General features: G+C 36.0%; 1 protein-coding gene across 1 annotated transcript in view; it reads right to left on the bottom strand.

Moving 5' to 3' along the window:
- Positions 1 to 1,484: 1,484 nt before the first annotated feature.
- Positions 1,485 to 25,708, bottom strand: part of LOC308503358 (uncharacterized protein) — a gene marked incomplete at both ends in the record, with an annotated part of 49,936 nt that continues 25,712 nt past the window's right edge. The window contains 3 exons of the mRNA XM_081062679.1: positions 1,485 to 2,427; positions 10,360 to 10,683; positions 10,885 to 11,247. Coding sequence (XP_080918805.1) covers positions 1,485 to 2,427; positions 10,360 to 10,683; positions 10,885 to 11,247 — 1,630 coding nt within the window. The remainder of the gene's footprint in view (positions 2,428 to 10,359; positions 10,684 to 10,884; positions 11,248 to 25,708) is intronic.

Consider the following 25,708-nt stretch of genomic DNA (forward strand, 5'->3'; position numbering starts at 1 on the left):
CGGTATTGGCAGAAAAACACAGAGACCAATAGAAGAGAACTGAGAACCCAGAAATAAACACACATAAATATGAACAGATAATTTTTGACAAAGAAGCAAAAAACATACAATGGAGGAAAGACAGCCTCTTCAATATGGTGCAGGGAAAATTGGAAAGCCACATGCAAAAAATGAAACTGGATTGCTATCTGTCACCATGTACCAAAATTAATTCAAAATGGATCAAAGACTTAAGCATAAGACCTGAAACAATAAACTGCATAGAAGAAAACGTAGGTACTAAACTTGTGGACCCTGGATTCAAAGAGCATTTTATGAATTTGACTCCAAAGGCAAGAGAAGTAAAAACTAAAATAAATGAATGTGACTATATCAAACTTAAAAGCTTCTGCACAGCAAAATAAACCATCAACAAAATAATGAATCAACCAACTGAATGGGAGAAGAGTTTTACAAACAGAGCCTCAGATAAGTGGTTAATATCAAAAATATACAAAGAACTCATACAACTCAACAACAACAAAAAACCAACACTCTTAGCATTTTGTTTTAAGGGGCTAGTATAACTTTGATGCCAAAAACTAACAAGGAGAGTACAATAAAAGGAAATTGGAGAACAATCACTTCTGAATTTACAATTTAAAATTCTAAATAAAATATTGACACATTAAACTAATCAATTAATAGAAAATTTTATTGTATAACATTTAAATAAGTTTTCTCAGAAAAAAATAATCGGTTCAGTATTAGAAAGTTCAAAAAAATGTTGCTGTCATTAAAATACTAGAGTTAAAATAAAGAATAGGTAGTTTGATGAAATTTAACATTCACCATAAAACAAAACATTAAAAAAATATACAAAGAAAGAAGATAACTTTGTTAATTTTGGGAAAAGGGAATCTACAAAAACCTATAGCAAACAGCATTTTAAATATAGAATGTCTGATGCTTTCCTTGTAAAATCAGGAAGTCAAGAATGCCCACCTTTAGTGTTTGTTCAACATTACACTGAAGTTCCTAGCTAGTTAACCAACGCAAGCAGAACAATTAAAAAAATAATATTGGAAACAACGAAATATTAAAATGTTTATTCAAAAATTATATAATATGCATGTTGAATATCTAAATTAATTTATAACTTAATTATAAAATTACTACATTGTTAAGCTGTAATGCTTCAGATCATCTCAAAAACCCACAATCCACATGACGTAAATTGAACTGAAAGTTGTACTGGACAATCACTTGGTCGTTTATACTAACACAGAAACCTTTACATATCAATTTCTGAATCAGAAACTTAGTTTAAGTAGTATGAGCTTTCATCCCTAACATTATTTGTAATTTTAAACTTATCTTACTAAACATTAGTGGGAACAGATATTAGACTATACATTTCAAGGTTACCATAGATTCATGTCCCGATTTGCTATCGACTAACTGTTACCAGTACTCTCAAAGAGAAATAACATTTCTACTTAGTTTTACATTTTATCACAGAACAATTTAGTATTGATTAACTTTCTGACCGTCTCCTTCACATCTTTGTTCCTGAGGCTGTAGATCAGTGGGTTCAGCATGGGAATCACCACCGTGTAAAACACAGACGCCACCTTGACCATGAGCCATGAACTTTTGGAGTTCGGAACACAGTAGAGAAAAAGGATGGTCCCATGAAAGATGGTAATGGCGGTCAGGTGGGAGGCACAGGTGGAGAAGGCTTTGTGGCGCCCTCCAATGGACGGCATCTTCATGACAGTGATAAAAATAAAACCATAGGAGGTAAGAATGATCATCAGGCTGCTTATTTCATTGAATGTGGCAGAGGCAAAAAGGATCTTCTGGCTAATGTAGGGGTCAGAGCAGGACACAGCAACAACAGCAGCATGCTCACAGACAAAGTTATTTATGAAGTTAGTCCCACAAAACGATAAGCTCAACAAAAAGTATGTAAATGTTAAGGAACAGGCTATACCCCAAAAGTATGATGCACCCACCAACAGGGAAGAAAGCTTCGGAGACACGACAACGGTGTAGAGCAGAGGGTTACACACTGCCACAAATCGGTCATACGCCATCACTGCCAACAGGAATGTTTCCGTCACCACAAATATACAGGCAAAGAAGAACTGCATGATGCATCCCGTGAAGGAGATGGTTCTGTCTTCCACCACCAAGTTTTCTAACAGTTTGGGTGTAACTACTGTGGAGTAACAGAAATCAACGAAGGACAAGTGGCTGAGGAAAAAGTACATGGGGGTGTGGAGTCTGGGGTTGATTTTGATAACCGTGATCATGCCCAGGTTCCCTAGCACAGTGACTGTGTAGATGGTCAGGAAAACCAGGAATAGGGGCACCTGGACATCGGGATACTCTGAGAAGCCCAAGAGCATGAAAGTGACTTCACCACTCTGATTGTCATGGATCCTATGGACAAAAATAGGAAAGCTGATTCAGAAAAATGAGAAGCAAAGTTTGAAATAGGTAGAAGAATAGCAGAAATGTTGAGAGGCTCAATGGGTTTCTAAGAGTATTACTGAAAATGCTAGACTTCCACTGTTACTTTATTTCCGAAGTTAGTATTCACTTATATAACAATTACATAGTAAACAAGAAATCTGTGGGAATGGAATAATCCAATACAAAGTAAGGCAAGAAGAACAAAAACAGAGGAGACCCTGCTTTATTTAAAATGTTGTCATAAGCAGTCGACTTCATGGCCCACTCTAATGCTTTGCATGAATTTGAGCTTACAGTAGTAAAAATAGTTGCACTGGAGGAAATACATATCATAAGATTATATGGTTTCTTACCTGCCTTGCCTCTAAAGTTATGACACATTAACTTATAACTTTTACATTTTTTTAAATACTAACATTCCTGTAAAATTGTCCATATAATATTTTCTTGGTCGCTCTATCTCCTTTTTGGTGCCCCTCTGACTCCTAGTAACCCAATACTCTCAACACATTCTGGGGCTGTGCTGTACATGTTTACTAAACTTTTTACTCATGTTGAATTCATTTTGAAAAATTGTTAAAGGTTATTTTTCATGGTATATTACATTAATCATCAGGAGGTGTTCACACCAAACTATGCACTGTGTCTTCAGGGATACCTTGTTTCCCCGAAAATAAGACCTAGCCAGACAATCAGCTCTAATTCGTCTTTTGGAGCAAAAATTAATGTAAGACCCAGTCTTATTTTACTATAATATAAGACTGGGTATAGTATAATATAATAATATAATATAATAATATAATATAACAATATAATATAACAATATAATACAACAATATAATATAACAATATAATATAATAATATAATATAATACCGGGTCTTATATTAATTGTTGCTTCAAAACACGCATAATAGATGATTCCGGCTAGGTCTTATTTTCGGGGAAACAGGGTAGATGAAACAATTGAATGAAAAGCTTTTTTTTTTTCCAATGTGATATATGTTGGAAATTGGGTAATGACAAATAATAACTTGAAAGTGTTGGACAACAAATATAAATTTCAGGCTGCAGCAAAAATACATTTTTGAATTCAGTTTAAACTTTTCCAAGGACAAATGTCAGGATAGAGAGCCATATCGAACAGGACACTATAATATATCTTGACTATTACTTGATGCCACTAGGCATTTCCTCAAAAGTAAAATAAAAATATCAATAATATAAAATTTAAATCACTAGAATGGAAGTAGATACATTGATGAGGAATTCAAAGTCTGTAAGACATAGTGTGATGCATAGTAGATATTCATCTTATATATTGGAATTATGGGTTATTGGGGTGATTTCAAAAACTTATATAAGTATGAAAATCAGGCCAAAGCATGGACAACTGTCAACAGGTGAGTACATTTGGGAATACAGTGTAGAAATTCTTTCCTTTAGAGCCCAATAGATAGACACATGGTAGGATTTCATTTGAACACTTAGTCTAAGACGCATAATTATATATTTCCCCACCCTCCTATAGATTTTCTCATCACACTAGTCTTTCTCTGATTCCCACATACTTGTGTATGTAGGGAAGATATCTTCCAAAGACCAATCCCACAATAGATCCTCTCTAGCAATCCTTTAGAAGGGATTTAGCACTGCAAAGCTAGACTATGGCTATATTTCCCAGCCACATTCCTGCAATTTAAAATGTCCTATACAACACTGTGGAATAATTTCCCATGATTGATTTAACTTGACAATCAATGACTTTTAAGATCCCAAATACTTTTTTTCAGTGAATGCATGAAATTTATATTGTGCAGCCTGGCTTTTCCAAAATTGCTTGGGTCTATAAATTCAAACTCACTACCATGTAACATATTTTTCTTTAATCATAGTGGATTTATGAAGCTCTGTTACGCTGCACATGCCTATTTGCATATAGTTTATATTCCCTTTTTCTTCTCACTTTCATAATGTTTCATTTTGCCACTTACTATTATTAACATTGCTCATTGTTCCTTTTCTTTTGTATACATACAAACATTAATGTTTATAACTCACAATTACTACATGCTGTATTCGATCATTGACAAATATGGTTGTTCCTGTCACTTTCTTCTTTAGAGAGTAGAGGAAGTGAAGACAATGCTTATTTTTTTAAATCATTTTGTATTTGCCAAAATGTTTATTTCATTGCTGGCTACATGTTAGATATCCAAATGAGGAAAACCAGGATGAACATCATCTAAAAGAAAGAAGGAATCAGAATATAATACCATAAGCCCCCTCCTAACCTAACTAAGAGGATTTGTGGGCACTTTGTTCTACCCCGCAAAGATTCCTGGAACCTCATAATTTCTTTCTAAAGTAAAACAAAAGACTGAATCAACTCACCTAAATACAGAAGCCCGTGCGTGAGTCATTAATAAAGAAACCTCTGCTAAGATTAATGAAAACAAGAATGCTTCTTGCTTAGTATTTAACTAATACAAACAGGCCTGAAAACAGTACTAGTCATCAACAGTATATTTCATTAAATGTTTCGTATAAGTTATTTTTCTTCTCACCTATTAAGAAACTCAGAGATATCAACGATAAAGATCACACCCAAAAATTAAATTCAGGCACCTCACTGTCCCAAATATGTACCATCAAGACCGTAGGGAAGTGGAGACTAGAGACTATCACTGAAGTATTGCCCTGAAGACTGCAATTCGAGTCATTAGATGTTAGCACTGTCCCAGGTGATATCTTGATTGCCCATTATTTTCCTAAAACCCTGGGGCCGTTGTATTATCAACGTTACTCAATTAAACTTAAGAAAAATATCTTGAGAGTATAATGCTAAGCGAAATAAGTCAGACAAAAAAAGCAGAGAACCCTATGATTTCACTGATATGTGGTATATAAACCAAAAACAAGACAAACAAATGAGAAACAAAAACTCATAGACACAGACAATAGTTTAGTGGTTACCAGAGGGTAAAGGGGGTGGGGGGAGGGAGATGAGGGTAAGGGGGATCAAATATATGGTGATGGAAGGAGAACTGACTCTGGGTGGTGAACACACAATGGGATTTATAGATGATGTAATACAGAGTTGTACACCTGAAATTGTGTAATTTCATTAACAATTCTCACCCCAATAAATAAATTTTAAAAAAAAGAAAAATAAACAAGACTATATATATAGATCTATGTAGATCTATATATATATCTTGACTTTATATGGATGTAAAATACTCATTGTTGGTGGCAGTCTAAAATGGTTCAGATACTGTGGGAATCAGTTTGGCGGTATCTTGCATAGATAAACATAAAAATACGATTAGTCCCAATGCATAGCAAAACATTTGGCCTTGCACAAAAAGAAACTGGCCTGTGTCCTCAGTTTCTGAGAGGTAATCTATTTTTTCCCAATGGTAGTGCCTATTTAGGGAGGAGAGGTTGGCCACACCTGATCAAGATGGTGATGGCCATATTTGATAATGTTAAGGTGGGGGCTTTCCATGTCAGAATGATTAACCATGTGATTTAGTGTTGAGCTTTGGGTTAAGGGGTATCAGGCAACCTGGAAGCTGAGCTCAACCATGTGGGCAACCAATCAATCAATCACACCTATGTAATCAAACCCTAATAAAAACTGAACACTGAGGCTTGTGTGAACTTCCCTGTTTGGCAATAATCCATGTATATTTTCACATGTTACTATTGGGATGGCAACATGTCCTAAGGACAAATGGAAGCTTCTCTCATGGACCCTTCCTAGGCTCTGTCCTATGTGTCTCTTCCTTTGGGTGATTGATCTGTATCCTTTCCTGTGATAAACTGTAACTGCGAGTATATTTTTCAGTGAGTTGTTTGAATATTTCTAGCAAATTGGTGTACCGAAGAGTAGTTTTGAGAATCCCTCAGACTTGCAATTTGTGTCATAAGTGAGTTCACTATTAGGTGTTGTGTTCTCAAACCTCACAGATTAGCTAATTCCAGGTGCCCAGCAATTCCACTCCTCGATATATGCCAAATAGAATTGATAACAGGTAGTCAGACAAACACATGCACGTCTGTAGCAGCACCATTCACAAGAGCCCAAAGGTCAAACAACACAAATGTCCTTCAGTAAATCAATGAATAAACTAAATCTGGTACATACATATGATGGAATGTTATTCAATCATAAAAAGGAATAAAGTACTGATATATGTTAAGATGTGGATGAACCTTGAAAACGTCATGCTAAATGAAATAATCCAGGCACAAAAGTCACACATTGCATGATTCCCTTTAAGGGAAATATACAGAATGGGTAAATACATAGAGACAGAAAGCAGATTGGTTATTATCAGGACTGGGGGTGGGGTTGTGGGAGGGAAAATGTGGAAAAACTTCATAATGGGTATGACTGTTTTTAGGATGATGAAGACATTTTAGAACTAGGTAGAGAGAGAGGTAGTTGCACAATATGGTGAATATTTTAATGCCACTAAATTTTTCTCTTTAAAATGGTTAATTTTATATTATGAGTATTTCGCATCAACTGAAAAGAAAAACAGCTATGGGGAAAAAATGGCGTTTGATTCTATTTTTTATCTCTGCCTCACTCTCTGCAGTAGTTGATTGAAATTTGTCTAAGGAAAAAAGCATTTCCTCCTCATAACTAGAATTCCAGTTCTTCAGTCTTCCATGCTACTGATAATTCATTATCCAGAAAGAAGGAAAAAATTAGTTACTTGTTTTAACACTCTGTCCCTTCTATTCCTAGTTTGCTGAGTAGTTTTACCACGAATAGTTGCTTAATTTCATGAACTATTCTCTGTATCTGTTAAGGTGGCTATATGTATTTTTATTTTGTTAATTTGGTGAGTTACCTTGATGAATTAGAAATGATAAACCAAACTTGCATTCTGGGATTAAACCCCTGGATATGATGTATTATCTTTTTTATACATCAGTGAATTGATTTGCTATTTAAAGTATTTGTCCATTTATATTTAGGATATATTGATCTGTAATTTTTTATCTGGTGCTGCTGGCATCATAAAGTGAACTGGAACACGTTCCCTTCTTATTCTACTCTTGGGGTAAATTTATGTAACATTGTTATTGTATCTTCTTTAATGTGCCATCTACATTTGGGATAAGGCTATAATTTTTTATAAGGCTTTCCTGGAATTTTAATGACGGTAGGGAAATAAACACCAGATATAACTAGAAAACACTCTTAGATGTGGCTTCTCTGAGACCCACTAGATCAGACTATTTTTATATACCTTCTGTTGGGCTTTATCCTTGTGCTTCAAATGCAACTTTTTTCATCAAAAAGACTGTCCTTGAGCTTGAATGAACTATGTCTGTAGGCAGCTATACCCAGGAAACACAGAGCACTGATGGAGGAGCTCCACGATCCCTTCCCTTAACTGCCCTTCTAAATTTCCCTTTTCTCTTTGAGGGTCAATCTTTTTTTTAGATTATGAATAATAGGACAAGCCAGTTTGGCAGTAAAAAAATGTCATCTACCCCCCTGAAATACTCATCATACGGCAATCGTCCAACATTAGGAAATTTGCCAAAGCCTTGTTTATTACTAACCATGACATGACAATTAGTATTTGTATAATGTGGTCTATATTCAACTTATATTTTCTCCATTAAGTGACTATTAATTCTGTACATTTTTCCTTTAATCTTGTGACTGTCTTTACCAAAAATCTTGCCAACACTCTTCAGAAACACAACAAAGGAGCTGCAACTATCCAAACCACCAACATGAGTTTAGAGTAAGAAGTAAGAAGAGTATGAAAATGAAATGAAAAGCCCATCTCTAGCACTTTATTAGAACCCTCAATAAAATCATGTATATTAACAAACATACACTCACTTCATCATTTCAAATGTGTACATTCAGATGAAAATTACAATTTCGAAATTCTGGGAAATTTCTGAATTGTATTAGTGTAAATAAACGTCCACTCAAAAGCATTTTCTAGAATAACAACAATTGCTTATAAAAGAATTTGTAGCTATCCAGTTTTCTTTTCTTTATACTTTGTTTTGTTTTCTCCTGCAGGACAGAAATCTAATCACAATTTCGAAATTGTAATTTCTATCTAATTTCTATCATTTATGTTTTTTTATTAGGATCTTAAATCCAAAACAAAATATGGTGCCTTCTATAGTGCATGTGTTCACACCACCTAAACACATATTTTCTGTCATTAAAATATTTTTACTCACATACACACACAGCCTATTCAGTACTTGTTGACTGGAACACTTAGTTGAGTACGTATGCCATTTAGTTACAGAATCAAAAGCTAAATAAATCACAAAACCCTGTAATTATATATCTTGGATTGTTGAAAATATTGTTATGTATGCTAAACAATCAGATAAACAGGTTAGATTACAATGTTTGATAGCAAATCTTTACAGAAACAAAAGTTAGAATTTTTTAAATTTGGAAATACAATGCTCACAATTTGGGTGAAACCAGTAACATAATTCATAGTCTTCAGTTAGACTGGAACCATATTTGGAAATTTACCACGTCTGCCTATCCTGTGAGATATCAGCCATGATCAGCAAGCAACAACCAGCAAAAAGTCATTTAGTTAAGCTAATCAAATGGCCCATCCATTGATGAAAAACTATGCCAAAATAAAACAGTTATATCATATTTATCTGGACTACAGAAGAAGGATATTTTCCATGAGGCAAAATTGACCATAAACTTTAGGTATATTAAATTATTGGGAAGTTTTTTATTCCTCTCTGTATCTATGCTCATTATCATGTAACTTTTCATTTCTACAAGAGGCAGATATACTTTCTCAACCGCTGACTTTGTGCTCAGGTATGTGATTTGCGTTGGCTAATAGAATGTTAACAGACATGACACAAATGGGAGCTTGGACTAGCTTTTGTTCCAGTACATTCTGTCTTGTGACACAGCCACTGACAGTGTAAGAAAATATTCTAACTAAGCCAAAGGTACCAGAGCAGAGCCACCCAATCACCAGGCAGATCTATAGACTGGACGTGAGTTTGCCCGTTAGGCAAGATCACATCAGGTTTACCAAGATGCTCTAGCTGATGTAGTTAGCAGGGCTGCCAAATTAATCCATCAATAAAAGAATAATTGCCTAATACTATGTGTCATTGAAATTTTGTTATTTAATTACTATGCATCAACAGCAATATTACACACAAGTCAAGACTGCCATGAATGACAATTTTAGATTTTGTGATAGCTATTTATGATGTGTACAGTTATTAATTTTTATTGTTTGATTTTTTGTATACAAACAATAAATATAATTGATATTAACAAACACAAGGTAACCTAACGATATTCTGGACTTTGTGGGGGCACAGACATGCCTTCTTTGCACTTTTATAATGTACATTTTATAATGTATCAATGCTTTCTTTGTGGAATAAATATTTCTTCTAAATTTAGGGTCTCCAAACAATTCTTAGTTAACTATGTTGCATTTCATGTGTCCTCCCTCATAAGCTATACATTTTCAGAGCAGCTCTATACCCCATTCTCTGATGATCCAGTAAAGAATTGAAGATTTACCTGGACAGAAGTAAATGGTATATGCACTAACTCAGAAATCTTCACATGACAAACACTGCATGTAGAGACTTAATTCTAATGGTCCAAGCTTTAACTACTTTATTATTGGATAGCTAATTTACTAAAGTTTAAATTGAACAGATGTTAAATGGTCTGTCAACTGTAGAGTTATATTAAATACATGTACTGCTTGCTTTTTGCAAAAAGGAACTTAAAGTATTAAAAATGCTTGGAAAATTCTCCACAATGCTCTTGAAAATGAATAAGTAAATCATAATCATTTTACATGCATTGACTTAATAACTTGGTAGGACTAACTTCCTGACCGTCTCCCTCACATCTTTGTTCCTAAGGCTGTAGATCAGTGGGTTCAGCATGGGAATCACCACCGTGTAAAACACAGACGCCACCTTGACCATGAGCCATGAACTTTTGGAGTTCAGAACACAGTAGAGAAAAAGGATGGTCCCATGGAAGATGGTAATGGCGGTCAGGTGGGAAGCACAGGTGGAGAAGGCTTTGTGGCGCCCTCCAATGGACGGCATCTTCATGACAGTGATAAAAATAAAACCGTAGGAGATAAGAATGATCATCAGGCTGCTTATTTCATTGAATGTGGCAGAGGCTAAAATGATCTTCTGGCTAATGTAGGGGTCAGAGCAGGACACAGCAACAACAGCAGCATGCTCACAAAGTTATTTATGACATTATTTCCTCTGAAGGACAATTTCAGGAGAAAGTAGGTAAGGGTCAGGGAACAAGCTATTCCCCAAGAATACGATGCACCCACCAACAGGGAAGAAAGCTTCGGAGACACGACAACGGTGTAGAGCAGAGGGTTACACGTCATACGCCATCACTGCCAACAGGAACGTTTCCGTCACCACAAATATGCAGGCAAAGAAGAACTGCATGATGCATCCCATGAATGAGATGGTTCTGTCTTCCACCACCAAGTTTTCTAACAGTTTGGGTGTAACTACTGTGGAGTAACAGAAATCAACGAAGGACAAGTGGCTGAGGAAAAAGTACATGGGGGTGTGGAGTCTGGGGTTGATTTTGATAACCGTGATCATGCCCAGGTTCCCCAGCACAGTGACTGTGTAGATGGTCAGGAAAACCAGGAATAGGGGCACCTGGACATCGGGATACTCTGAGAAGCCCAAGAGCATGAAAGTGACTTCACCACTCTGATTGTCATGGATCCTATTGACAAAAACAGGAAAGGTCATTCAGAGAAATGAGAAGCAAAGTTGTATAAAACAGGTTAAAATGAGCAAATGTTGAGAGACTTCGTGATTATTCATAGTGTTATGGAAAATGCTTTTGATTGCTACATTATTTCAAAAGCTAGAATTTACTAATATCACAATTAGAGAGTGAAGATGAAATCTGTGCAGATGGAATAATGAAAGGCATTTGAGAGAAGAACAAAAATCCAGTGGGCCCTGTTATATTTTCAGTGATCAGAATCACTATCCTCAGAGGCAACTGGCTTCATGAGAAGGGCCAGTCTAGCTTTTTTACTTAAATTGGAGTTTATTTAAACTGCTTTTCTATAATTTCTTCCCTGCCTAACCAGTTTAACTGAGAGAACTTAGAACTTAAAAGAAAATTATATAACCCAGAAATATAATTAAGATTTTTTGCTGGTGTTTTTTTTTGTTTGTTTGTTTGTTTTGTTTTGTTTTGTTTTTTACTTTTGTTGCTATAGCTATTTGGGAATTTTCTTTTCCAGAGAACTTCTTACACCTGGTCACACATTTCTCTTTCAATATTATAGATATTTCCAGCAGAAGAATAATGTATTTGATCAGCTACACTTACCTAATTAAACACCTGTTACCCTTTTTTTGGTGTATTTTAATATCAGGTATTTAGAGAGATTTTTGGTAGAAATAATTTTTTTATTAAATTTATTGGGGTGACAATTGTTAGTAAATTTACATAGATTTCAGGTGTACGATTCTGTATTACATCATCTATAAATCCCATTGTGTGTTCACCACCCAGAGTCAGTTCTCCTTCCATCACCATATATTGGATCCCCCTTACCCTCATCACCCACCCCCCCACCCCCTTACCCTCTGGTAACCACTAAACTATTGTCTGTATCTATGAGTTTAGAAATAAATTTAATTATAATATATCTAGACTATTTTTATTGTGCTGGAGAATTTTCTACCGTTTCCCATCTGATGGTCAGCTTAGTCTCCCTCAGACACTTTAAATATCAGGCACAGTACCTGAGATATTACAGTGAGGTTTTTATTTGGTAGAGATTTTCTTGCATTTTGTTGGTTTCAACAGACATGAAGATAATCTTCCCAATGCTCTATTTGCTTCCAATAATTTTACCACTACTTGAGTCACTCCTTGTGGTCACAGTCACACTTTTAACTGTGCCTTTATTGAGAATTATAAGCCCTCAATAATACCAAATTTATTCACATCTGTAACATACCGTGTTTCCCCGAAAATAAGGACTAGCTGGACTATCAGCTCTCATGCGTTGTTTAGAGTAGAAATTAATATAAGACCTGGCATTATACATGTGATATTATATTAATTATATTATATTAAAGACCCGGTCTTATATCAAAACAAGACCGGGTCTTACATTAATTTTTGCTGCAAAAGATGCATTAGAGCTGATGATCTGGTGAGGTCTTATTTTTGGGGAAACACGGTAATGCATATTTTACTTTTTTTTTCTTCAGTCATTTACTGTTTTATCATTGTCTGTTCCACAGTAAAATAATTCACAAAACCCAAGATGGTACACTAAGACAGAATAAGTACTCCATAACATTTAATGAATAAATGAATATGTGATAATGTGAATGAGTAAACGCTGGACATATAATATCCACGCATTTGGGTAAAAGCTTAAAATCATAGTCAAGAAGTTAGATATCGTATTGTTAAATCAGGGCCATTCTGTACACTCACAATGCACTGAGATAAAACTTGAGTCCTTCAAAACAAGTAACCATAGTAAAAACCCGTGGGACCTACACTTCCTGAACTAGCATAAAATAACAACATTTAGGGAGGAAAACAGAATCTTTGGATTCTTTTTTTAAATGTCCTGTGTTCCTCCTAAATGCCTCAACTGCTTTTTGTGCCATTATAATCAATTATTCTCAAAGCCTCTTCCTGACTGCTTACTGAAGCCTAAAATGGCACTAGGCATAAAGGGAAAGCCATTCCATGTAGAATTCTGTAAAATTCTATGTCTTATTAGGAGCTGAAATGAAATGCTGTATTTAGTTTCACTCAGTTGATATAATTCTGTCCTCTGTGATCATGTAGAGCACTTAAAGGTTTCCTGCCTAACGATATCGTTCACGTCTTCTTGCACCTCTTCTTCAATGGTTCCTTTAGATTCCTTTGATTTCATACTTGTGGTTTGATCTTCCACCACATTTATTATTATGTCCTGAAGGTACTGTATTTTTCAACTTCACAAAGAACTCATTGAATGCAAATTCCGTAACTTTTTCACTCTTTTGTCAGAATCTATGTTCATTCCCTATGATTGTTGGAACAAAGTCTGAGCAGCATAGGATTGAAAGGGAAATCATTGCCACCAAAGGTAAACATAATTTCTGACATATATTCATCTCATTCTCACCCACATATCTTTTCCAAGTGTGTAACTTTTCACTCTATTTCCTGCCCTCTGTATTTATACCACCAGACTTGGGGCCAAAGTTAAGTTCACAGTCCCCCATTCAGGCCCAGGAAATGTCAACCATGTTCTGGTGACTGAGATCACAAGGTGCTCTGCACATTTTTTCCCTCCTTTCCAGTGACATCTTTCTCATTGCATAGCCACTATGTGCTCAGCACCATAAGTGGTTTTTCAGAAACTATAAAATTATAAAATATGGGCCTCATCCTCATACTGTTTTTCCTTCTGAGAATTACCCTGAGGAATAATATACATAATTACAAATGATATATTACAAAACATAATTCTTGTTTGTTCTTAAAATTGAGGCTTGTGTATAAAAAGAGAAGGATAAGAATATTGTGATCAACAAAAACTGAATCTTTCCTCGTGATGTAGTCAGTGAATATCCAAATACTTCTAGTTGGTTGAACTAAGTAGGTATCCTGGTTGCTAGATTTAGACATGCGTTTGCCACCTGCAAAGATTATTGGAACACGTTATTTTCCTACTAACATGAAATAAAATAAGATTGAGTCAACTCACTTGAGGCAGAAGAATTTGACTTACTCATTTACTAAAGCTTTTCTGCAAAGATTAACGAACTATTGGAAAGATCCTGCTGAAAATTTAACTTTTAAATATATATGCAAACCTGAAAAACTAGTAACAGTAGTCTATACTATATAGTAATGAGTACTTAAAGAAAATAACTTTTTCCTCTAATCTACGATAATACACTTAGAGATGACAGAGAGAAAGGCAAGCCATAAAGCTGAATCCTAACACCAAACCGTGTCACACATATATGCCACCAAGACCGTAGGGACGTTAGCCCTGGAAAATATCATTGAAGTATTGCATTGGAGGCTGAAAAGAGAGCAATTAGATGAAATAATGCCTCATGTGATATTTGGTTGTATATAATTTCTTCAAAAGATTGGGGAATAATTTCATCATTAACTTTAATCTATCATCAATCTTTTTAAAATGTTAAAACAGGTTAATATATATTGTTTTTAAATACCTGAAAATACGGAAATGTACAGAAGAAAAATTAGCTACTGGACATCAACCCAGTGAGAACTGCTCTTAATCTTTGTTGCACTTCTAGTTTCCCGCTCTCTCAATGAACATGTATTCATCACTATGTATCTTGATATGAAACTTAGACAATAACTATTATATTATAGTTATATTGTTTATAATCCTTTCTTTTTTTTAAAATGTCAGCTGAGCAACTTTCTGTTTTTAAAAGATTAAAGTTTACTGGGGTGACAATGGTTAGTAAATTTACATAGGTTTTAAGTGCAAAATTCTGTAATATATCACCTATATATCATCTTGTGTGTTCACCACCCAGAGTCAGTTCTCCTTCCATCACCATATATTTGATCCCATTTACGCTCATCTACCTCTCCCCTGCCCCCTACCCTGCCCATAACCATTAAATAACGCCTCCAATAAGGGGCTAATATCAAAAATATATAAGGGACTCATACAACTCAACAGCAACAACAACAACAACAAAATGCAATTAAAAAATGGGCATCTTTCCATTTTTGGAGAATAAACATTTCTCCAAAAAGTACATAAAGATGGCCAAAAGTACATAAAGATGGCCATATGAAAAGATGCTCAACATCACTAATCATTAGAGAAATGCAAATTAAAACCACAATGAGATATCACCTCACCCCAGTCAGAATGGCTATCATCAACAAGGCAAATAGTAACAAGTGTTGGAGAGGCTGTGGAGAAAAGGGAACCCTCATACAATGTTGGTGGGAATGCAGACTGGTGCAGCCGCTATGGAAGGCAGTGTGGAGGTTCCTCAAAAAGTTAAGACTAGAATCACCATATGACCCAGCAATCCCTCTCAGATTTCAGAAAATCTGAAAACATTTGTCTGTAAAGATATATGTGCTCCCATGTTCATTGCAGCTTTATTTACAGTGGCCAAGACATGGGAACAACCAAAGTGCCTTTCGATAGATGACTGGATAAAGAAGATGTGATATATATATATAATGGAATACTATTCTGCCACAAGAAAAGATGAAATAGTGCCATTTGCAACACTATAGATGGATCTTGAGATTATTATGCTAAGCAAAATACGTCAGACAGAAAAAGCCGAATACCATATGATTTCATTGATAGGTGGGATATAAAATTGAAAGCAACAAAGGAAAGACAAACAAATAAACAAAAACTCATAGACACAGACAATAGTTTATCATCCTTTTTTAATTTGTCATTGTATTGTGAGCTTCGTTTTCTATGAAAACTATTGATTTTCTTCAAATAATAGTTTGCATTAATCTTCCAAATGTGAGCACAGTGCTAGCCAATGCTTACATTTATAACTGAAATTGAAAAATAGTATCTATTATTTGAGAAGCTGCCATATCTTAATATATAAACATTTTCTTCTCAGTTACTTGATTTAATAGTACAGGTGTCAGCAAACTTACTGTAAGGAGCCATATAGCAAATATTTCAGGCTTTGTGGGCCACATAGTCTCAATCCCAACTATTCAATTCTGCATATTGTAGCATGAATGCAGCCATGGGCAATACATACATCAATGAACATGGCTCTGTTCCAATAAAATTTTATTTATAAAAACATAGATTTGATTTGTGGCATATAGTTTGTGAACCCATGCAACAGAAATTTATTTCTTGATTGTGCAATGTCCAAAATTATTTGCAGATCAGCAGGCACATGTCCTTTGAGTAGTAATACAGGAAGCTGGCTTATAATAATATGATTATTATAATGTAATTATAACATAGTAGGAGAAACCATAATCTGCTTTAAAAGATATTGGAGAGAGACAACCAAGATCGTACAGTAGTTAAACGCTGTGTTTAACTTCTCTCACAACCACATCAAAATTACAACTAATCTACAAAACAACCATTATTGAGAATCACCTAAAATCAAGCTGAACTGAAGCCTTTCAACTAAGGACTTGCAGAAGAAGCCACCTCCAGACTGGAAAGAAGTGACGTCATAGGAATGGCAGCAGCAAGGTGGTGTTCTTGAGTTCTCCTCCGGAACTTACCATACATTGAACATCTATAACCCATCAAAGGACTCTCTGCTCATCACAGAGAACAGCTAAGAGACACCTAGGAGGATTCCTTGAAGGTGGGCAAACTGGGCAAGCAGGGGAAGAGAGAAAGGAGCCGAGTGGAGACAAGGCCTACATCTGCAGCTGCAGAGACGCAGGGGGTCCCAGGAGAGAACAGAGACCACAAGAGCCAGGAGGTGGGCTCTTTCCCTGCACCCCACAGCTGATCTCTCCTGCCAAAAGAGCAGCATACCCAGTGTTTGAGGCAGTAACCTCAACTGAGATCTCCAGCTGGCCCTAGGTCTGGACAAAAGAAGTAAACACCATACCAGGGCCCTTCACCCCAGTGTCCCAGTCTTACCCTCACCCTTCCAGAGACTCAAGTTGGTCCATAAATTGAGGAATAGTGTCAGATTACAGAGGAGCAGTAGCACTCAGGATCTGGAAGGACCCAGTTTGCAGCTGCTGTGACCCAGAGAAGAGGCTGGGAAGAGTTGACACTGCTCGGCTGGGAGAGAGAAGACTCCTCCATCCCCAGCCCCTACCCATTTTGGCCTGCCTAGGGCAGGGCAATTACAACAACTGAGACACTCCCAGGGATCAGCAGCAAGTAGCAGAGGCAGCTAGGGCTTTCAGAAGCTCAAAAGTTTCACACCCTATACACACACACACACACACACACACACACACACCCATGGAAGAAGTGCCCTAAGACTCAGCAGACCTGGGCATAGAGCTTGTTGTGTTACTCTCAGTGTACATACGTGCAGGCAACAGCAGAAACTGCATTGACTTTGTAAAAACTATCATCCAGACCCCACAGACCCACTCATCTAGAACTGCAGTCCCAGGGTCACTCTGGGCATGAGGTGAGCGGCTCTGCCTACACAAGATGCAGAGAACTCTGGTAGAGCAGAGGACAACCTGGAGATTACTTGGTGGGCTGAAGCCAAAACTGGTGCTGCTTTTTTTTGGTTTTGTTTTGTTTTGGTTCTGTATTTTTGATATTTTTGCCTGTGTTGAGTGTGGGTTATCGGTTGTATTTACATGTCAGTGTATTTGGTTTTTTCTTTGTTGTTATTGTTGTTGTTGTGCTTCATGATTTGCTTTGTTCTGAAATTGCCCTACACCAGGGCTCAGCCCAAGAGGCACACGATTCAACACACCCAGAGGCCAACTCCAGACCAAACCAGAGTACTATGGTGTTTGACCTACAAGTCACACACCCAGAGGGAATTCTCTACAGGCACAAGAGCCCATAGAGGCCAAGCCTCATTTGAGCAGTCAACCCTCATGCAGCAGATCATCCACTGTGTGCAGAGCCAAGTCTCATACCTTCTCAACCTAGGAGTCAATCCCACCTACTGACAAGCCAAAAGCAATTAAAATTCAACTTTAACAGGACAATATAGATAACACAAGGGTCACCTTTGGAGCACACGCACAGGAGAATAGGGAAGTGGTGCAAGTCAAATATAAAGGACACATATAACGTAAGATAACCCAGCAAAAACCAAGAACCCTAGGGGATCTATCTAAAACATTGACGCAAACAGAGAATGGGCAAACAAAGAAACATGTCCCAAATAAAAGAACAGAAGAAACCTCCAGAATTGGAACAAACTGAAATAGAGGTAACCAACCTATCAGAGACAGAGTTCAGAACACTGATTATAAGAATGTTTAAGGAGCTTAGTGATGACATAAAGAAGGATAGAGAAATCATAATGAACAACCAGTTAGAACTAAAGAATACAATAACTGAAATACAGAACACATTTGAAGGAATTACCAGCAGGTTAGATGAAGCAGAGGATTGACTCAGCGACTTAGAAGACAAGTTAGCAGAGATCACCCAAATGGAACAACAAAAAGAAAAAAGAATAAAAAACAAAGAAAATGGTTTAAGAGACCTCTGGGATAACATCAAGTGCAACAACATGCACATCATAGGAATACCAGAAAGTGAAGAAAGGGAGCAAGTGATCGAGAACATATTTGAAGTAATAATGTCCGAAAACTTCCAGCAAGTGCAGAGAGTTCCAACCAGGATAAACCCAAACAGGTCCACACCAAGACACTTTATAGTAAAAATGGCAAAGCTTAAAGACAAAGAGAGAATCCTAAAAGCAAGAAGAGAAAGACAGGGGGTTACATACAAGGGAACTCCTATAAGACTATCAAATGACTTTTCTACAGAAACATTGCAGGCCAGGAGGGAGTGGCAGGAGATACTCAAAGTGATGAAACACAAAGGCCTACAACCTAGATTGCTTTATCTAGCAAGGCTATCATTTAAAATTGAAGAAGAGATAAAGAGCTTCCCAGAAAATAATAAGCTAAAGGAATTTATTACCACAAAGCCAGCTGCAGAAAATATTAAAAGGGGTTCCATAAACAGAAGAAAGATGAAAGCAATCTAACTGCAAACAAACAAAAAAAAAATGGCAATAGCTATGTACCTATCAATAATCACTTTAAATATAAATGGATTAAATGCTCCAATCAAAAGACATAGGGTGGTTGAGTGGATAAGAAAGCAAGCCCCTTGTATATGCTGTATATAACAGACTCACCTCAGCTCAAAAGACACACACAGGGTGAAAGTGAAGGGTTGGAGTAAGATATTTGATGCAATTGGAAATGAGAAAAAAGCTGGAGCTGCAATACTGATATCTACAAAACAGACTTTAAAATGAAGAATAAATTAAAAGATAAAGGTGGGTTCTACAAAACAATAAAGGGATCGATATGACAAGAGGCTATAACCTTAGTAAACATCTATGCACCCTACATAGAAGCACCTAAATTTATAAAACAGATATTGACTGATATAAAGACAGATCAACAATAACACTATCATAGTAGGGGACTTCAGCACACCTCTGACACCAAGGGACAGGTCTTCCAGAAAGAAAATCAATATGGAAACAATGGCCTTAAATAAAACATTGGGCCAGTTGGATTTAATCGATATGTTCAGAGCATTTCACCCCAAAGCTGCAGAATACACATTCTTCTCAAGGGCACACGGGATATTTTCCAAGATAGACCATATGTTAGGCCACAAAACAAGTCTTGATAAACTTAAGAAAATTGAAATCATGCCAATTGTGTTCTTGGTCCGCAGTACTATGAAATTAGAATTCAACTACAGGGAAAAAACTGGAAGACACACAAATATATGGAGGCTGAATAACACGTTACTAAATAATGAATGGGTCAACATGAGGTCAAGGAAGAAATCAAAAGATAGCTCTAGACAAATGAAAATGAAAACACGGTGACCCAAAATCTATGGGGTGCAGCGAAAGCAGTCTTAAAGGGAAATTCACAGCAATGCAGGCCTACATAAAGAAACAATAAAAATCACAGTAAACAGTTTATCTTCACACTTAAGGGATCTGGAAAAATAACAGCAAAATAAACCCAAAAGGAGTACAAAAAAGGAAATAATAAAGATCAGAGTGGAAATTAGTGAAATAGAGACCAAAAAACAATACAAAAGATCAATTAATCCAAGAGCTGGTTTTTAGAGAAGATAAACAAAATCGACAAACCTTTAGCCAGATTCATCAAAAAAAAAAAAAAGAGAGAGAGAGAGGGAGAGAGAGATAGAGAGGACCCTAATTAATAAAATCGGAAATGAAAGAGAAGTGACAACAGACACCACAGAAATACAAAAAAAATTTAAAGAAATTACTATGAGCAACTATATGCCAACAAATTAGACAATCTGGAAGAAGTGGACAATTTTCTAGAAGCATACAACCTTCCAAGGCTAACTCAAGAAGAAACTGAAAACGTGAATAGACTGATTACCACCAAGGAAATTGAATCAGTAATCAACAAGCACCCAACAAACAAAAGTCCTGAATCAAATGGCTTCACAGGTGAATTTTACAAAACATTCAAAAAAGAATTATCACCTATTCTCCTCAAACTATTCCAAAAAATCCAGAAGGAGGGAACGCTCCCAAACACTTTATATGAGGCCACTATCACCCTGATCCCAAAATCAGACAAAGACATTACGAAAAAAGAAAACTACAGGCCAATATCCCTAATGAACTTAGATGCAAAAATCCTCAACAAAATATTAGTGAACAGAATTCAGCGATATGTTAAAAAGACAATACACAATGATCAAGTGGGATTCTTTCCTGGTATGCAAGGGTGGTTCAATGTCCACAAATCAATTAATGTGATATATACCACATTAACAAAATGAAAAATAAAAATCATATGATCATATCAATAGATGCAGGAAAAGCACTTGACAAAATCCAGCAGCCATTTATGATAAAAACTCTTAAGAAAGTGGGAATAGAGGGACCATAGCTCAACATAATAAAGGCCATATATGATAAACCCACAGCTAACATCAGACTCAATGGGGAAAAGCTAAAACCATTCCCCTTAAGATCAGGAACAAGGCAAAGTTGCCCACTTTCTCCACTCCTATTCAACAGAGTGCTAGCAGTTCAAGCCATAGCAATCAGACAAGAAAAAGAAATAAAAGGCATCCGAATTGGTAAGAGGAAGTAAAATTGTCATTATATGCAGATGCCATCATACTACATATAGAGAACTCTAAAGACTCCACTAAAAAAACTATTAGAACTGATAAATGAATTTAGTAAAGTAGTAGAATATAAAATTAATATTCAGAAATCAGTTGCATTAGTATATACCAATAATAAAATATCAGAAGGAGAAATTAAGAAAACAATCCCATTTACAATTGCTTCCAGACTATAACATACCTGGGAATAAATTTAACCAAAGAAGTAAAAGATCTGTACTCAGAAAAGTATAAGACACTGAGAAATTAAAGAAGACACAAATAGATGGAAACACATACCATGCTCATGGATAGGAAGAATTAATATCATTAAAATGTCCATATTTCCTAAGGTATTATACAGATTCAATGCAATTCCTATCAAACTACCAAGGACATTTTTCACAAAAATAGATTTGGGATTTCACAGAAATCCTAAAATTTATATGGAACCATAAAAGACTCCGGATAGCCTCAGCAATCTTGAGAAATAAGAACAAAGTGGGAGGTATAACGATAGCTGACATCAAATTATACTACAAGGCTACAGTAACCAAAACAGCATGGTACTGACACAAAAACAGACACATAGATCAATGAAACAGAATAGAGAGTCCAGAAATAATACCATGCCTGTATGGTCATTTAATCTACAACAATGGAAGCAAGAATTTATGGTGGGGCAAAGACAGTCTATTCAATAAAAGGTGCTGGGAAACCTGACAGACACTTGTAAGAAAATGAAGCTGGACCACCTTCTTACACCACATATGAGAATAAATTCAAAATGGATTAAAGACTTAAATGTAAGATCTGAAATGATAAAACTCCTAGAAGAAAATATAGGAAGAAACTTTACAGACATTACCTGGAGTAAGATTTTTACTTATATATTCCTTTGGGCAAGGAAAGTAAGATAAAAAATAAACGTGTGGGATTACATCAAACTAAAAAGATTTTTCACAGCAAAGGAAACCATCAATAAAACAAAAAGGGATCCTACTGAATGGGAAAAGATATTTGTCAATGATATATCTGATAAGGGGTTAATATCACAAATCTATTAAAAAAACTCACTCAACTCAACTCCAAAAAAAACAAACAACCCAATTGAAAAATGGGCAGAGGACTTGAAGAGACATTTTTCTAAAAAGGACATACAGATGGCAAACAGACATATGAAGAAATGCTCAACCTCACTAACCATCAGAGAAATGCAAATAAAAACCACAATGAGATACTACCTCACCCCAGTCAAAATGGCTATCATCAATAAATCAACAAACAACAAGTTCTGGCGAGGATGTGGAGAAAAGTGAACCCTTGTGCACTGTTGGTGGGATTGCAGATTGGTGCAACCACTATGGAAAACAGTGTGGAGGTATCTCAAAAATCTGAAAATGGAACTACCTTATCACCCAGCAATTCCACTGCTAGTGATCTATTCAGAGAAATCCAAAACTCTAATTTGAAAAAATGTATGCACCCCTATATTTATTGCAGCACTATACACAATAGCCAAGACATGGAAAAAACTGAAATGCCCATCGATAGACGACTGAAATAAGAAACTGTGGTACATTTATACAGTGGAGTATTACGCAGCCATAAAGAATGAAATCTTACCATTTGTAACAATATGGATGGACCTAGAGAACATTATATTAAGTGAAATAAGTCAGACAAAGAAAGACAAATACCATACGATCTCACTTATATATGGAATCTAAAGAAAAGAATAAATGAATGAACTAATCAGAAACAGTCTCAGAGACATACAGGAAAAACTAAGGGTTGTTAGATAGGAGGGGAGTGGGGATAAGGGGGAAGGTGAGGGGATTAGAAAGCACAATTGGTAACCACAAGATTGCCACAGGTATACAAAGTCAATTTGGGGAATGTAATCAATAATGTAGTAAAGATTTTGTAGGGTATCTGATGGACACTTGTCTCATTAGGGAGACCACCACTGCACTATACACCGGAAGCTGAAGGTGAACAATAGTGAATGTCAAGGGTTGGCCCAAAGGTGGCTCAGGTTGTTGGAGCTCCGTGCTCCTAATGCCAAAGGCTGCCGGTTCGATTTCCACATGGGCCAGTGGGCTCTCAACCACAAGGTTGCCGGTTCGACTCCTCAAGTCCCACAAGGGATGGTGGGCTGCACCCCCTGCAACTAACTATGTCTTCTGGACCTGGAACTGAACTGCACCCTCCACAACTATGATTGAAAGGACAACAACTTGACTTGGAAAAAATCCTAGAAGTACACACTGTTCCCCAATAAAGTCCTGTTCCCCTTCCCCAATAAAATCTTTAAATAAAAAAGAATGTCTACTACAATTATATATATATATATATATATATATATATATATATATATATATATATATATATATATATGTATTTACAAGAAGTGGAGTACAACATTAGGAATAATGGCAGTGGAAATGTAATGGCTATATGTGATGTCAGAGCGGTAGTAGGTGCGGGGAGGAGAGTTATTACTATGTGAGGGATATAAATAATAAATGTTAACTACTACATTGTTTTGTACACCTGAAACTAATAAAATAATTAAATGAAATAAAGGATATTGCATTTTCTGCATTGTCACTATGCATAAGTTTGTGGTTTTTTTCCAACTCCCCTCTTCTTTCACTTTCTCTCACTCGAGGGAGAAGGTCCACTCTTAAACTCTACTGTAACCATTTGAGAATATATAGTCCCATATATTTTTTATGCTGTGCTATCCCCCGCCCCTAGAAATAACCCAGCTATCTGTTTCAATTGGGGTGGAAGGGTCATGGAGTGAGAAAGGAAAATGAAAGTGGGGGAACAGTATATCGATTAGTATTCCAAAAATACTATTGATCTATTTTCAAATTCACTATTTCCTCTGTCATCTTTATTCTGCTGTTAACCTCTTCTGTGAATGTCTTATTTCAGACATTGTATGTTTTAGATCTAGAATCTCCACTTGTTTGCATAAGTTGTTTTCTTTTTCTTCAGTTTTTTACTTTAAGCCTGTGTCAAGCACATTAAGGGTACTCTCAGACGTTGGGATCATTGAATATTGTCCAAGATTTTTCCTGACTGGCAAAATCATAATACAACTTTGAACTTTGGGCCAAACTACAATGTTAAGAAAGATTACAGGAACAAGAAAACAAAACACTTTTTAAGCAGAGAAGACAGTCTGAGCCAATGTAGGAATTTGGATGTTCCTGTTTCTATCAATTAGAAGTAGGGTTTTGCAGGTAGCATGATGAGAGAAGGTTAGAGGATCAGAGGAACCAAACTGTGTAAGGATGTATTTAGGATTAGTGTCGTTTGTTGAACCCTGTAATAGGGCTCAATGTCAACATGACAAGCATGGAATAATGAAGACTCTGTTGCTGTAAAAAAGTATAGGTATAGGTAGAGGTGAATGAATTGATTCAATTCTAATATTATAATCACAGCATTCAATGTGGATGCATTAATAGTTTATATAGAAGAAAGAGGTAACTTCCATTCCAGTTTTAGTTTGGAAGGGAGCATTATATTATTGAAAGCATCTCATTGTAGGTAAGCCAATGGTTCCCAGTAACAAGTAATTGTATAGGTACCTTGCAATGTCAAGTAATCAATAGTGATATTATATATGGGAACTAGAACACCTGGCATCTAATAAACCGATCAATGTGAAAATGTCTGTAATACAGAAGAAAAACAAAAGGAAACTCTGACTAATGTCTTCAAATATTTCAAGCCTAAAGTGTGAAAGGCTGGAATTGTTTTCTGTGTCTTCAAGAGAGAAAATTAATTCTATTATTTTAAAAAACACAGGAAAACCAATTACAGAATAAAAAAAGAACTTTCTCTCCATAGTGTCCAATACCAAAGCAGTATAAATGACTCTTAGAGTCCCTGGGTTGCTCAGTTTCATGAATCAGATATAAGAAAGGGCTATACAGATATAAACTTCAATGTAAGTAAAAGGAAGTGGATGACTCTTGAGGAAGAATGTAAAAACAATAAAACTCCACAGTGCCTCTATGCATTTCCCATTCTCTCTTCATGGTCCCCCATATTCTGGGACTAGTCCTCATATTTGAATACAGCTCTCAATAAGATCACTTAATTTTTGGTCTTCTCAAAATACTCTATTGTTTCAAGTTATCTTTGTGCTTCTCAAAGCCCAGAACGTATGCATATCTACCAGGTTGTTTTAATTGCCCATCCAATAAAACTATGATATTAATTAAATAGTCATATTCTAACCTTGTGAGCCAGTGAGGATTTGGATCTATTCAGATTTATTAATTCTTGCCTGTAAATGAGGAGACCATTAATGCAAGCATA

This window comes from Rhinolophus hipposideros (genome assembly GCF_964194185.1).
Source record: "Rhinolophus hipposideros genome assembly, chromosome: 10".
Taxonomy (NCBI): Eukaryota; Metazoa; Chordata; class Mammalia; order Chiroptera; family Rhinolophidae; genus Rhinolophus; species Rhinolophus hipposideros.